Source organism: Meleagris gallopavo, chromosome Z, assembly GCF_905368555.1.
Source record: "Meleagris gallopavo chromosome Z, MGAL_WU_HG_1.1, whole genome shotgun sequence".
NCBI lineage: Eukaryota > Metazoa > Chordata > Aves > Galliformes > Phasianidae > Meleagris > Meleagris gallopavo.
Window position 1 is genome coordinate 70,449,549 of NC_139435.1, and position 16,458 is coordinate 70,466,006.

The 16,458-nt window shown below is 38.7% G+C and overlaps 1 protein-coding gene across 2 annotated transcripts in view; it reads right to left on the minus strand.

Annotated features, from left to right (window-relative positions):
* Nucleotides 1-264: 264 nt before the first annotated feature.
* The window catches only part of PRDM6 (PR/SET domain 6), a 73,536-nt gene continuing 57,342 nt past the window's right edge, over nucleotides 265-16,458 (minus strand). For both annotated transcript variants that reach the window (XM_085213342.1, XM_085213343.1), the window contains exons 7-8: nucleotides 9,739-9,915; nucleotides 265-2,914 (exon numbers count right to left, since the gene is read on the minus strand). In XM_085213342.1, the coding sequence (XP_085069468.1) occupies nucleotides 2,800-2,914; nucleotides 9,739-9,915 (292 nt within the window). In that variant the 3' untranslated portion in view covers nucleotides 265-2,799. The remainder of the gene's footprint in view (nucleotides 2,915-9,738; nucleotides 9,916-16,458) is intronic.

Consider the following 16,458-nt stretch of genomic DNA (forward strand, 5'->3'; position numbering starts at 1 on the left):
GAAGGAAGGAAGGAAGGAAGGAAGGAAGGAAGGAAGGAAGGAAGGAAGGAAGGAAGGAAGGAAGGAAGGAAGGAAGGAAGGAAGGAAGGAAGGAAGGAAGGAAGGAAGGAAGGAACGGTGGGAGAGAGGGAAGGAGGGAGGGAGAGAGGGAGGGAGGGAGGGAGAGGGAGGAGGAAGGAAGGGAGGGAGGGAGGAGGAAAGGAGGGAGAGAGGGAGGAAGGAATAACAACAACAACATAAAAAAAAAAAACAAAAACGAAACCATAAACTTGAAATAACTGAACTTTATTTCACACCCATTCAAGAGAACACTTAGACAAATCCTTAATTAGAAACCTGTAAATGAGCCTATCTCTATTCAGCAGGGAACTTGGCATGTCGGTAAGCACATACTTACATGTAGTCTGCATTACAGATTCAAATGTAAGTCTCTCTCTGCAAGAGACTGAGCAATTTGGACTGCCATAAACTGCCTCCCAGAGCAGGAGAGCACAGCAACAGCACAAGTCAGTGACCTAACACATAGCTCACATTTGCTTTTCAGAGCATGACATATCTCTTTTCCCATTTGCTCTATTTCAGCTATTTTTCTTGTGGGAACATCTCCTTGCTCGCAGCAATGATCTATAGCTGCTACTCAAGTGTTAGCTAAAACCTGCTGACCTACCTAGAGGTTTCTTTATCTTAAGTCTCTAAAATAAGGGAAGATGTGAATTACTAGAAGAAAGCATACGAAAGGCTTTTCATCAGTTTGGGTGTTCTTTTTCCTTTTATTTTAGCCTTGCTAGGAACATAACAATGTTCAGATAGTCACCTTTAAGTTTTAATACTCCCTATCCAGCTTCTTTCAACTAAAAGAAAAACGACAACAACACAAAAAAAACAAAAAACAACATATTTATATAGTAGCTAAGAATCTCTTATAGCTTGGAGGATAAAAACAGGCAAGCGATGACTGAATTGTTTAATCCCCATAACTCCTCACTGAGAAACAGAGCTGAAAAGCTCACAGGACAAAAGCCTCTTTATAAGATAATCTGGTACTTGATAGACCAATGATAAAAATCACTATTTTTCACAGTGTTTTTTTTTTTTTTTAATGGACAACCACAGAAATGGTAATTCCTGAAGTTTATTCCCTAAAGGACTTTGGAAACTCCAGACTCTGCAATGTAGATTTGCAGTGTAATGAAACAGCATCCTGACAAAAGAATGCCTTTAGATTTCAAATTCATTTTAAATGTATTTGAATTTTACTATATGCTCTTTATCTGTTTGAGCTCTTCAACGTTTTAAAAGTATATGATACAACCAACTGAGCCCTTAGGAGTTAGCCAGCACTTCAGTTTTGGTGTAAAAGTGAACAAATTTGGTTTATTTCCTATGATCTTAGCAAATTTATCTTGCAGTTTTATGTCATGACATAACATGACCGAGGAGCAGTTTACCTTTTTTTTCCCTTTCTTTTCTTCTTTTTTTTTTTTTTTTTTTTTTTTTTTTTAAATTTTGTACGTTTATCAAACTACAGCTCTAGCACTGAAACAATCAATATATAAACACTGCTGGTCTCTAAAAGTGAAAATCATTCTTTAACTTGACAAAATGATGAAATCTGAAGAAAATTAATGATACAAGCTTGAAAATAGCCATTGTAACTGAGTATGAAAATTGTGAAAACCAACATAACAACATCTGAGCTTTTTGCATTGATGCTGTGAAGAATTTGGCTTCCTTCTATTCATGACTGTATCAGGCAAAGTGAGCACTATGAAGCCTCCAAACCTTTTACAAGGTATCTGAGTACAGACTTATTTTGTTTTGAAGCTCAGTCCAAGAATACTGAAAGTTTCATCTAAAACAGGAGCATTTTCAGTTTGATCCAAGTCAACAGAATAAAAATGTCAGTAACTATAGATTGGGTTTCTGTTTACCTTTTCTAAACATAAGCAAACCATTGAATCAATCATTGAAACATAGAAAAATTATCTTGATATTTTGCTCCTCACAGCATCATTTGCAAGTAGACTGTATTTCAGATCTATGAGGCTGAATTTGATAATTCTGCTAGCTTTACTACTGGCTCTTTTACTTAATGTATATTTGCAGATATACAACATTCCTTTTTTTTTTTTTTTTTTTTTTTTTTTCCATTTCTCTTTCTCCCTCCTCCCCTCCCCCCAGAATATCTGTACCAATGCAAGGTCGTTGAATGAAACTACTTGTATGAAAAAGTGCACACAGTGTGAAGCATGAGACTATGGAAATGAAATGCCCTTTGGTCTGAGGAGGCTGACACTGACCCAGATATAGCTCTCAATTGCTCCCCATCCCACACACCAATTTCTGTTACAGCCACATCAAGATCAACTTAGCCCAGTCCAGCCAAATCTAAGGGTTACATCTGGGCTACAAAAAGGTGCAACAATAAACAAGTCCATGTGCATTCTCAGTCATAACTGTGGGCAGAAGAACCCTTGAGATTCCTCACTTTGGTATTAAATAACAATTATAAAGGCTTTTAGAATTAAAGCAATACATGGTGGGAGTTGAAATGTTAACAGTCCCAAGTAACTTGTCAATTGAAATAAGACTCATCCCTAGTCATAAATAAATAATCTCTTTCCTGGTCTCACTTTCATGCCAGGATCAATATCTCTTAACATCTTATTTATTTTATTACTGCTTTTGGTTTTCTGGGACTGATTGAAAGTTGCTCAGAGGAAATCTTTGGTTTTGCTTAAGTGTCCGTGACATTTAATCATGACTTTCCTTGCAGTTTAATTCCAACCAGTCAATCAGTTAATCCACTTCAATTGATTCTGTGCTCTCTGTTATTGGCTTGCACTCATTGGGCATCCTCTGGTGTCGACTCAGCTGGGTGGCTTGTGTGAAGCTCCTCTCACACCTCTCGCACCTGGTGAAGGCAAGGGAGAAAATTGAGACCAGGGAGCTGCTCTGGGGGGGGGTAATGGGCTTTGTCTCATCCTGCCTAATCAGAACAGACACTTAAAAGTGGCTTCAGATTTTACTGGCTCAAGAGGTTTAATTGGTGGCTACTTCCAAGACCTTGATGCCTATGATGGGACAAGGCCTGTCTGATTCAGAACAGAGGAATCTGTCAATAGACAAGGGGAAGGTGATTTCTCCAGAGAGGCCTGTCCTGCTGTAGCTCTGATCACTGTCAGTTCAAATAGATAAAGAACAAAAAGAGATTTTTAGGAGTGAGCCATCAAAGAAGCAGCTTGTCTGCAGTTTTCTGCTCTGTAACCCCTAGGAGAAATTGATGACAAATAGAATTTCACCTTCTGCTAATTTAAAATCCACAATTGCCTGTTTGAGGAAGAGAAATAAGAAAGCAATACTTGTTTAGTGTTAGAACAAGAGAAAACTCATTGCTTATCTGATCTGCAGTTTATCTGACTATGCAGTGGGGTTCGTTTTAAAACAGGCACATATGGAGTTAGTGATTATTTAATTACCTGAAAACATGCACACAATATTTCTGTGTTGAGAGAGAACTCATAACTATCACCAGCATTTTCTTCGCCGCCTGTTATGTCTTCAGCCTTTCTACCCTATTCTCTCTTCAGATAACAATAATCTCCAAAAAAATAAAATGTGAAAACATTAATGAAGTTATTGAATTTCAAGGGAGAAAGGTGAGGGATGTTACTCACTCCCAGTGGATCCCCTGTCCCTGCTTTCAAATAGAATCTACTGTATCTAATCCCCCCAAAACTATCCTTTTAATTTGCATTCCAAATGCTAGATAGAGATGTTTGATGAATTGCAAATACAGATGCAGTGGATCCTTCTTGTATGGCACTCCCTCCAAAAGCCACTTCTGATTTAATGCTGCTGTGTGAATCTTCAGAGAAGATTATAATACAAGCATCACTACCATGCATTCTTCACCTTCAAAGGAGAAACGAGAAAAACAATGGGCTAAGCTAATTCATAGTTGTCTTTTTCTCTTCACTGATATGAGTGTTAGAAGGTGAATTGTCACTGATGTAGCTGCTTACAAAAGAAATAGAAAAGAAAGATATCTACACAGATGTATAATTGTGGAATGTTCTTCACACTAGTAACATTTAGTAAAAAAGTTCTGCTAAAGGAGTATTTAGCACAGACATTACAGACACATTCATTCAAGTTACTGTACCAACCTAAAATGTCAGCATTTTTAAGTTGTGTTTCTTTGACTGTCTTTTGTGGAATATTTTTAGCAGCCTGTTCCACTGTTAAAAACTGCACTGTGATCTCGACAAATGTAAAATGTCAGCTTTAATGTATCAGAGCTATCAGCTCAATGAAAATAACTCAGAAGTATTGATTACTTAATGATTTTTGGTGTATTCATTAACGTCTATGTGCAGATCATCCACTCTCCAGAGCTCCTGAAGTGCTGATGACACATTAGTGTACTGCTGATTGTTTATTAGAAAACTGATTAGTTACTGGATTAGTGTGTCAAAATATACTACCTTCCATTGCCTGACAAACTTATAAATTATTATATTATTTTTATATACATTTACATGTATCTATCACAGAGGCACTGGAATCAATTTTAAGGCTGGGGGTTAGCTTAGTCTGTGTGAGATATTGCCATCTACTTGAACTTGATAGTTTTGCTGTTTTGATGTCTACAAAGACAAGCGGTTTCCTTGCTGAGTAATTGGAGTCTGGATCCTTGCCCTATGGAGATGCAAGTAGTACAATTTCATAGTAAGCTACAAAATCAGGTGTGGCAACACCCAACTTCAAAAAGCCTGAGCGAAGGAGTGGAATATGCCATATCAGGACATTCAGGGCCACGGGTGAATCAGAGAAGGACAATAAAATTATCAAAAGACCTAATGCTCCTCAGTAAAACCACTGGCTATGTACATATTCTTAATCTTCTCCTGAAAGCAGGGAACAAGGGTCACTGTGATCCTTTAAAATGTAAGTTCCTGTCCTTTGTCCACTGACTTTTACCAGTGACAATGCTCTCGCTTTCAAGCTGCAGGTCGTTCTGGGACACGTTCCTAATGAGAGACAGGAAGGTTGTATCATGCCACTAGGAGACTAGAAAAGAGTAAGTTTATTGCTACCGCCATTTGCTCTCTAGACCAGGTATTTCTGGTCAGACTGTGCTGTCTCCACTAAGCAGCCCTTGGGTAGAAATCAGAATAAAGCCTTTAGCTGGGCAGCTAAGCCTCATGCACCTGAGTTACCTTCAGATTGCACCCTAGGTGCTGAGTACGGTCAAGGTGCTTTGAAAGAGCATGATTAAAGGTTACAGCCTGGAATATGTAAATAAAAGGCTTACAGAAGAGATGAACATTATCCCCCTAATTCCTCCTTTCAGTTTGACCTGAAGTAGGTGTTGCTAGACACAATATGGCAGGAAAGGTGTGGACAAATTTGTGACTGTACTAATCATAACTGCCTCATAGCAAGTGGGAATGGGATGAGATCTAACAAGGTCTTTCTTCTGAATTATGCCATACACTTTTCCTCTAACAGTCATACTTTTCCAGTCCATTTTAGCATAGTAACCACTGCAGTTACCCCCATCTGAGTTTGCTGAGTACATGCATGCATGTTTTTGTGTGTGTTCTGATATTACTAGCCACACACGGCTAACATTGTGCTGAAAGATTTAACAGTAGCCAGAAGAGTCAAAAACGAAATGAGTCCACCTCCCCCACAGTAATAATGGGAGCTGAGCCCAGGCCTGGCTAAATTGGGCATAACCAAAATTTTGTTAAAGCCCGAAATACAGATACAAATATTTGCAATAATGCTGCCTACTAATTGACAGGACACTCGAATTCCAGTTAATCCTTCTAAGGGCATTTGTTCATTATTTAAACAGTCACCAGCACAAGGTAGATTAAAAGAAACAATTTAAATTCTTCACACAATTAGATGGTGTCAGTGACAAGTGGGTCTATGTTATCATTTCTTACAACATGCACGTGCTTTCATTTTACATATGTAGTCTCATACTGTCTCACTACAATCAGCCTCATCCTAAACAAAACTTCATCCCACCACAAGGCCTCTCTGTGTCATTTGGTTGCTTGAGAGGATAAGTTGAACAAAATGATACTTAAATTCACAGACAACATGAACAAGTTTTGGGGGGATTTCTGTAGCACCAGGTTCTGAATTTGGTTAGATATCCCCCATTGGTCTGTGTGCTTTAGAGTGCCTTTAAAGTATTGGCAATGAGAATTGTAATCATGACTGCTATGATTCCCAGGTTTATATCAACTTCTGTGAAAGGCTTTAGCTGAAGAAAACAAAGATAAGGCCTCGTTTACAAAAAAACACACTCATTGGATATTTTCCTAATGAATATTTTAAAATTTTGATCAAGAATTAAATATAACACTGAGTTTTGAAATAATTTGGAAGAGTGGGAAAAAAAAACAACAAAGAGAGTACAAAGCTACAGTGTCACTGTACATACAACATTTATGTTCAGCTGACATAAATGTTCTCTAGTTTTGTATTTCCATAAGAAAAATGAAAAGCACCTGGTTTATTCCAATCAGAAGGAATCTTTCCTCACATTATTTTCAACTGACTCCTGAAAACTACATGTTTGCACAGCCCTGACTCTGCAGGCAGGTTCTTTAGTTTACCTTAAATTTTTCAGAAATAGAAAAGGGGAGAAGAATTTAATAAAATGAGAATCAACAATAACTTCCCTTTTCCCCCTACCTTAAATTCGCTAAAGGGCTTTGTTCTCAGACTAGCAGCCATAGTGGAGACTTTGGAAAGATAAGAATACACAAAAACATTACAATGGTGAGGCTGACTTGATAGCTTGTGGTGACATGAAACAAAATCTCTTCTAACTGGACCTGCAGTCCAGGCTGTGTAGCTAAAGCTTTAGCTACAGATAACCTCACTTAGCATTGTTATCTATAATGAAAAGCAAATAGAAAAGTCTTCCTCTATACATCCAGAGCTAACTAAGACCTACAGAGAAAGTGTCTTCTCATATCTAAAGATTTTTAACCAACCAACCATGGTTGATTTTCCTTTTAAGCAGAAAATAATTTGAAATATTTAAAAATACTTTCACCCTTTGTAAATCAAATTTCATTTTTAGAAATAATGCCCACACAACATACGCTTAATGGTTGACACTGCCTGCTTAATATGTGCACAATATAATTTCTCCAAATGCCACTTACAAACATAGTTGGCTTACTGCACAAGAAATAGTGAGGTTGCATTCATAGAAGGTGCACATTAACTATGCAGCTGGTCCCATTTTCACCCATGAAATTGAACTTATCAGCATGTTTTAAATGACACCTGTTATTTTTAATACATCTTACTGACGATGTGAGTAGTTTAGTACTTTCCATACCTGGTCTTTCTTGCTAATAGTATTGTGTGCATTGCCACAAGTTCAGAACTTTTTGAGGTACAGAAGACTCAAAATACCTTTGCAGGCAAACATATGAAACCTAAACTGCATGATCAAGACTGAAATATTTGTCCCATTTACAGTCCCTGTTTATTAGAATTCATTGTGTTTTGTTTTGTTTTTTTTTCCTAAGCTTACATAGTATCAGGTCTTGGATCCCTCCTGTTCAAAGGAGGATCCAAATAGTGAGAAGGTACCAGGATGAGCTGCAGCTATCTGTTTTTCCCCCAGCAGAGAGCCTGGATTGCTTTCTGGATAAGTTCTCTGCCCCTCCTCCCACAGGCAGAAGCAGTCCTGCAGGGATGTGAAGTCTGTCCTTCTAAACAGCTTTCAGGATCAGGGCATCTGCATCCCCTTATCTGACTACCAGGGGCAGGAAGAATGGCAGCTCCAGTTTTAGCTTCATGTGAAATTACCAGTCAGCTTCCTCCACAAGTCTTCCAGTGAGAAAGTGGAACTGCTGCTTCTGGAGTTTAAAGAAAGAATTGAATAAACGCAATGACATGCACCATAAAGCAGCTGTACAAAGCATCCATATATTTTGTTGCCCTAAGCTGTGACTTTAGGAAAAGGAAGGTGAAGTCCAGAATGTGTAAATACTTCAGCATAGGCATTGTGAAGCAAATCCCAGACCATGTATTGTAGTACATACATTAAGCCTTTTCTTTCACTAAAGGAACTGCACTACAGTCAAGCCCATTTTGGAAAACAGGGAAAAATTACTAAAGTAACAGGGACAAATAATGGCCCTAAATGGGGCAAAAGAGCAGATCTATTGGAAACGTGACAAAAACAAGATGTTAGGGAAAAAATTAAGTGAAGTCAACAAGGTTACACATAAGTAACACCTTAACATTAAAAGAAATCTATTTTCCATTTTGACCCAGAAACCTCTTCCATTAATTACTAAAATCTATTTACACAGCAAGTAGGTAAAATCAATGTGATTGCTCTCACTGGTTTTGGCTCTCTTTCTGTGGGCTCTCAGCATCCAACAGCCTGCTTCTGGTGGACTCATCACTGAGATGTTCCTAGTTTACAAGTTTTCCCACCTGCAAGACTATATACCAGACAAATGTTTCTGGCATGCAAACTTTTTTTGTCCTGGATATGCAGCATTTGGCTCCTGGCTCTGTCCCTGTGTCCTCAACAGAGGCATGTATGGAGGACATGCTTCCTTTCAGCCATATATGGAGGCAAAGCATTGGTATCTCTGCTGAGCTTGTTATGAGGGGTTCTGACAGGCCCTGTGGCTGAGCTGGGTTACATTAACCAGACCTGGAGCACAGTGCGGCAAAAGTGGAAAAGAAAGACAAAGAGAGGCAAGTTGGCTGAGTACAAGTGGCCCTTGTAGAACAGGGGAAGACCCACCCTCTCCTAGTCTTACCCCAGCCTTCTCCTGGGAACACTGGGCAGCATTCAAAGGAAGTGATATCAACACATTATGGATTCATATCAATATAATGCTTTTCTAACAAAGTGGGATTGTTCCAGATACAGTAAACATAACATTTGTGTCTGTCAATTCAGAAAGGACACACACAGCAACACAGAAAAAGTGTATTCTGTCTTGGAGAACATCTCCTGGTGAGTAGGCAGAGTCCTGCAGAACAGAAAGTAAAACAGACCTGAATCAGCTGTACTATTGCTGGAGATAAAAGTAGAGAAAGTTCCTGAGATGCAGATGTGTCTTTTGCTTTAATTTCAATAAGCAGAAACTGCAGAGGTCAGCAAAGTCTGCTTAATTTAAAAAATGTCCTAATAGGTTCCTTTCTCTTAATATTTTGGGTAGCTAAACACTACCAACTTATTAGTATGATCTTATCAAACTTAAGCCACAACACAGGGTTGTATTTTTTATGCAGTGGTTCTGAGAAAAATACCAAACAAGTAGATGCATATTGCACCACCAGCACCACCCACTCTCCATTTAAGTAGTTCCAAATTAGCTGAAGGTGAAGCTCCACCCAGCTCTTCATACAGGCATCGCAGAAAGTCAGTAGCTTACAGAACTGCCTGTAACAGCCTCGACTGTATTTTCAGCTGTGGTTCTGTGGCAGCAGCTTTTCATTTACCTAAAAGAATCAAGTTCTCATTAGAGGATAGGAATCGCTCTGGGTCTGCATGGCACCTGAAAACAAGCCTGGTTTAATTCTGATTTCAGTCACATCACAGATGGACTCGTCTGGCCTTGGCTTTCCGGGGAAGCTCACCCTCACACTGATGTGTTGCTACAGAGCGGCAGCTACACATTTCCCTCTCCACTGGCGCCTGGCATGCTGCTGGCTTCACGTACTCACTTGAAGGGCTTTTCCCCAGTGTGCGTCCGGATGTGATTGTTGAGCGTTGTAGCACCAGCAAAGGCTCGGCCGCAGTAACCGCACTTGAAAGGTCTGTCACTGGAGTGTGTGACGACGTGGTTCCTCAGCTCCGAGGGCTGGGAGAAGGACTGGGAGCAGTGACCACACTGGTAGGGCCTGCAGAGGAAAGAGAAACACTGGGCCATGAGTGCATCCCATAGTCACGAATCAAAAACCACGTGGGGAGGAGCACCCAGTCTTCCCAATAATTTCCAAAGAGAGCTGTGGGTTTGTTTCTCTGGGACTTTCTTGGTAGACACAAACACCAGCCTTCATGGTCTTTAGCAAGTACAAAATACATCTGCAGGAATTACCTGAGAGCCTAAGGGCATCAGATCCTGAAAAACATAATCCAGCACACTAGTGAGCAAGCACTACACATTCTATGCCTTTCTTATTTTTTTCACACTTAGCACAGTACACCCAATTCACAGGGAACTCCAGCCAGACTGAAAATGACTATTTTGTGATCTTGAAATGAAACCCACAGATTAGGTTCTCAACATTATCTGATTGAAAGAGATCTGTTAAAAACAAACACAGGAAACAAACAAACCTGACTGTGTTTGATGTTACAAATTCAGAACCATAACAAACACACTGTAAACACAAGAAGAAAAGAAAACAAGACAGCAAAGTGAGACAGGAGAGCTGAAATGCAAACACCCTTGCTAACTGAATTGGAGAATAAAGAAGTCCTGTCAATACATTTCTGTTTTGCAAAACTGATTTCATAACACATTACAGATCTTTTCCCTTTTCGTATTTTATTTAGTTCAGTGGCAGAGTCCCTAAATGCTCACCAGGCTTTTTGTTAAGAAAATTAATAACTGGAGGGAGAGGAGGATAGGAATGGTTTTTTACCCATGTTTTAAATCATAGTTCTTGATGTATGCATCTTTAGGGTTGAGGTCAACACCAACTTAATTGCTTTCTCTTTAATAAATGTATATGCTTAAGAGTCGAGAAACTGAAACTAGAGGGAAAGGGACAGTGGTGACCAAACACGCATAGTTCACTTCAGTGCAAAGTAAAGGTAACTATCTCATTTGTCAAGTGAACTGCTTAATTGTGGATACTTGCATCACTGAACACAAATACTATTATCTTACACTGCTTCAGAGCACTGAACCCTGCTTGTAGAATTTTTTAGCTTGATTAATAACTTAGTGTTGGTCAATAACTCAATAGCTTACAATTTTAACTACTAACATTTGAAAACCTAGCTGCTTTCCAACAGATTTGAAATAAATATGTGAAAGCTGTGGAAAAGTTACTTAACCTGGATGATGCAGCCTTTGAAAATTACACGAATGCTTACAAAATCATATTTTAAGAAAACAATGCCGTGTATAGAATACCTACTTTCTTTAATGGAAGACAAGTGGCTACATGTTTTCTAGTCTTCTTTCTGCAAGAGTATGGTTAATTTACACAAAATATATTTATCCAACTTGACATGAAATTTCAAGTGCTAGCAAAACAAAGATGGTATGTAAATGCAGACTTATTTGTTAGGAAATCTTCAAATCGGGAACTTTTAAGCAAAAAGAATACGTTAAGATATACGCTATCCAAGAAATATTGATTTTTTAATAGTGAAAGGAACCATTAACATCTATTAGCCTCTGGTTATCTATTTTTAACAGCTACCACAAGAAATGATACAACACAATATAAAACCAATTAATCTTTTTTTTCTTTTTTTTCTTTTTTTCTTTTTTTTTTAACCAGTCAATGTGATTAATTTCATACTGTGAAAAGTCACACTATAACTTGTACATAAATTTCACAATTCCCAAGCAGTTATTATAGAACATTGTGGTACCAAGAATAATCTTTTTACTTCCTACACTGTCTCAAAACAAGCTTCTTGTTTATAGGGAATATGAGTACATATTATATACTCGGAACCAGTTTCACTGGCTGATGTACAAGACAAAGAGATGTGTAAAAGGTGACCTATTGCTGTATCACTTAGACTGTGACTTTTTCCATTCATCCATTTCTTGGCAGAACAGCTATTTTAAAAGTTATCCTAATTTTTAGGGGATATATTTCTCCAGTTTATACACATATGATTCTGATTAAGAATCAAGTGGTTAAAGTAAGTAATTTTTTCAAGCTTGATACATGACACATTAAACAGCTCATTTTAAAAGGAAAGCCCATATAGGATTGCAGTACAGCAACAATTCTGAAATGCCATATGTAATTTATGCAATAGACAGATTGAAATACGCCAAGTTTTGATAAATTTTGATAAATTTTGCATACAACAATACAGCAAAAAAAGGCATTCAATAAGTAGAAAAGCTATTTTTTTTCCCCTCTGGTAACCATTTCACTCAGAAATTTTTCCTGGCAGAAAAAAAAATCAATACTTTTTGTTGTTGTTGTTGTTTTTTAAACTGGTGCAGAAGGACAGAACATGAGCAATGTTCGGTTCAGTGAGTACATTGACATGGGCAGAGCAGGGCTGTCTTTGATGTAACAGTTATGTCTTCTGCCATCACTTTGGTCTGCACTGGGACACTGAATTGAGATGGTGATCTCTGTACACCAGAGGGCTGCAGACAGAAAGAGAAGGGGCACAGTGGCAGAAACAGTGATTGTCATAGGCTGTTTTTGCAATGATGAGCTTCTAGATGGATTGTGGTCACGGACCAGGAATGCTAATTCCCACTGGAATTACTGAGAACATATTGTACCTTCCTGCCTCCAAGGTGTGCAAATGAATACAAGCATAGCTTGTGTATACTGATGTTCCAGACAATTAATGTTCAAACAAAATAGATGTGCAAAAGGCTGCATACCTACCTACCTGCAGATAGCTGCATAGAGCAATTTGCAGGTATGAAAGTCATCATTCTGATGAAACAGCTGTACCAGGGCTTGACAGTACATGCTGACAATCAGAAGAAATGTTTTTTTTTTTCTATAAAATTATTTAACTATCATTACCAGGAGCAATGTAGTTTTGGATTTTTTCATCTGTCTGTTTTTCTATCTTATGGATGTAACTCAAGCCTGATCAAAATCTTCTCATCTAGTATTTTTAAGAATGTTAAGGACATTTAAGGACAGCTGAGCTGCTGTACAGAAATGTGCTGCTAAAAGTGATGTGCTGACAGCCATCAAAAGCACTTGTAATGTTTTTCATTAATCACATACTTACATATTTTCCTAGTTCTCTGTCTTCCTGTCTGAGCTTAAAGGAAGAATATCTACTTACCTAGAAGCAACCTCTCATGTTAGAAAAATTACACTTGTCATTGACCCCATGGACCATCAATCAGTTATGTAGCTTTACTGCCATGTAGCATCAATCAGCATTTTCTAGAGAGTATAATCTTACAATTCCTGACAACATGATGGCGCACAAAAGTGAAATCTGGGATGGGATACCTGTAATGTAACAGTTTTCAAGATTTGTAGAGATTTAAATTTTGAGCTTTTCCAGGGTTCTCAAGTTACATTTTCAAAATGAAATCAGTCAGAGGCATTTCATGCTTCCCAACTTAGAAAATCCCTCAAACAATTTTGCCATTTGGCGATGTATTTTTTTATGCCATATACTTTTAGATCTTAATTTTTTCTAGGCGAAATTACATCTTGTACAGGACCAGTACAAAATCCACATTCCTCTATGAGTTTCACTGAAGGCCACCAAAGATCATGCTTTGTGTGGAAGGTAGGTAACATGTTAGGAGGGAACCACAGAAAAATAAACTTTTTTGCACCTGAACTAGCTGCTAACAGACAACTGTACATTTAAATTATTCCTATTAGATTTAGTAAAAACAACATATCCCTCCAACTATTGCTTTTTATTGCTCCTCTACTGGAACAATGCACTCTCCAGCCCCAAGACCTCAGTGCACCCGCCAATATAAACATATACTCTAAATCATAAATCAGAGTTGTGCTGAATTATTATGATCTTGAAAAATATTATAATTACTTTCCACCAAATTTTCAGATTCTTTCCTTTACAATGAATTGTTTTCCAGAGAGGCCTCTTCATAACCAGACTTGCTGTTGTCAGAGGTTACTTGGAATGCCAGTGCAATATTTAAGAGATTAATTTCTTGTGATAGTGAACTCCTGAATAACAATAATTCTATCATTGAAACGCTGTCACATCAGGGAGACAAACTAGCACATTGCTGTCATCTTAAAATCCCAGAAAACACAAACTGAGAGACTGACATGCAGTTGAAACTGCTTTTCTCTTTCTTAAGGGCTGAGGAGAAGGAATCAAAGCACTTGTCTGGGCATTGTGATGGCACACCAAGCCCAGGCATTGGCAGCTGAACCGCAGACATGGCTACATGGTGTGGGAGGGGAAGCTGTGAGAGCACAACCTCTAGTGGAAGTGAAAGCAAGCCGTGCTGAAATGCTGCAAGCACTGTTTTCACAACCAGAATCCATGTTTCTCTGTAACATGCTGTAACAGTGGTGAAGAGCACAGCTGCAGTCAGAGGAGCTAGGCCACAGCTTTCCTAGTAAAAAGACATTTCACAGGGAGATCTTCTTCTAACAAGTGCTGACCTCAGAGGCAGGTGAACAAAGCGGAGTCTGAGAGCACTGCAGACTGCAGCATACCCAGCACCAGTGGGGCCATGAGAAGCTACTGACAGTAATTGCAGGCCTAGCTCTGCATCCTCTGCTGCTGCCTTGTTCTGCTAACGCAGCAAGGCCACAGCCCCAAGCACTTCGTGCACCGCGTCAGCACGTGTGGGGAGCCGAGCCCAACGGGGATCCTCGGATTGTCTCTGCAGATGTTTGCGGAAGAGCTAACACAACCAGAAAGTCAGAGCAAGTGAGTGTTGTCAGACTTTTGAAGCTGTCAGGGAGAGGTGCTGCGCGGTGCACGCTTTGTTATTATTAACTACAAGTACTGGGAGTTTGTGAACCTTTGTGAAAAGATTATGCAAGAACAAGCATTAACTTCAGCATGATGTTTACTTTAATTGAGCAATATTCCATAGCCACACTATAAACAGAAATAGACAACTCTTGATCACATTTACTTTTTGTTTGTCTGTTTCAGGAGATGTTTAAATTAATTAGTGGACGTGGGGCGTGCATCAAGGTCAAAGACATGGAACCTATAAAGAAAAGGATAAAAACAGAATGGTCTGGGCCATGGTCTTCGAAAAAAAGACTTTCAAATTGGTAATTTAATACGTCAAGCACCTGTTTTAAAAACAAAATGAAACGAAGCCTTCACAATTTAATTTTGAGGTGTAACACGAAAAATGCACATATAAAAAGATCTTTTGAATAAACAAGAATGGAGAGGGCCCAATGACATCCCCGATTTATCAGTCACAGTCACAATTAGATAGAGAAGGTTTTTCCTCAAATTGTCAAGATTAAATACTTTGACAATAAACATCGCATAAATGTACAAGTCGTATGAGAAACGGTGCCACATGTTAGCTCCTGGGAACTGCAGACATCTGCCTTACCCAGCAACAGTGCATCTTGAATGCAGTGGTCAAAGTGAAAAAGAAGTAAGCTGTTAAAAGAAACTTTGTCAGAAAAGTGATTTAGATCAATATATATTTTATATACACACACACACACACACACAAAATTATTCACTTTGCTCAGAGGCTTCTCCATACCCCTTTCTGCAGCCCCCCAGATAGCGTCATTGGAAAATTCTGCAGCAGGAGAAAAAAACAAAGCAATAGACAACAGCAACAGCGACAACAGTAACAAATAAATAAACAAACAGAAACCTGAGGAGAAAATCTGTTTGTGACTCCTGCTTCATGGAACAGTTGCTCAGAGTACTTCTGCCTGGCCAGTAGTTAAAAGAAGTACCAAGTGCCTCAGAACTCAGGTGGATGTAAGTTTTCATTTTCCTAATTTCCTCCACCTCCATTTACTATTAGCTTCCAAGAAGAACCCTAAAACATTTAATGGGCTATAATGTACCTCAGTGGGAAGACAGAAGTAAACCATTACATGAAGTTAATTTTAATCTAAATTACAATTCTAAAAATAACAACACTGATGATCTTGAAAACTCTGCCTATTCTGGGTTCATCTCTTTTGAAAAATGTGTATTTATTTATCACATCACTTATATCTCAAATGAGACCCTGCTTTTTTTTTTTTTTTTTCCCCCCCACTGTCTAACAGAAAGAAATATATCTGGGGCTTCTTACATCTGTCTACTTCTCTGTTCCCATCCAGATGTTTTCTGAATCAGATGGCTTTAAAGTTTGGTAAATTTTGTTGGTTTGGGGGTATATTTTTTTTAATAGTTCTCAAACCTTGGATATCCTGCTGTCCTCAAATTTCTGCCCATGAATCAGACTCCTATTGAAATTCAAAGGTTTCCCTGTACCTCATGTTGAAGGTAATCAGCATTGTTGAAAAACAAACACAAAGCCAGAACAGATAGTCTAAGGCCATTTCCTAGAGAAGACAGCCCTTGCTGCTTCAGTTATATCAAAGACAGAATGGCAGTGTGCTCACAAATTGCTGACAATAAATGGGGAGCTGTTTATCAGCAGGAGCAGTACTGCAGATATTGGTGAGGAAATACCAGCCAGAGAGTTGCATCCAGCAGGCCGGCAGGCAGGTATTCCTCCACCCATCATACCCTATTTTCTTGACTCTAGTAAATCTTAAACTTCA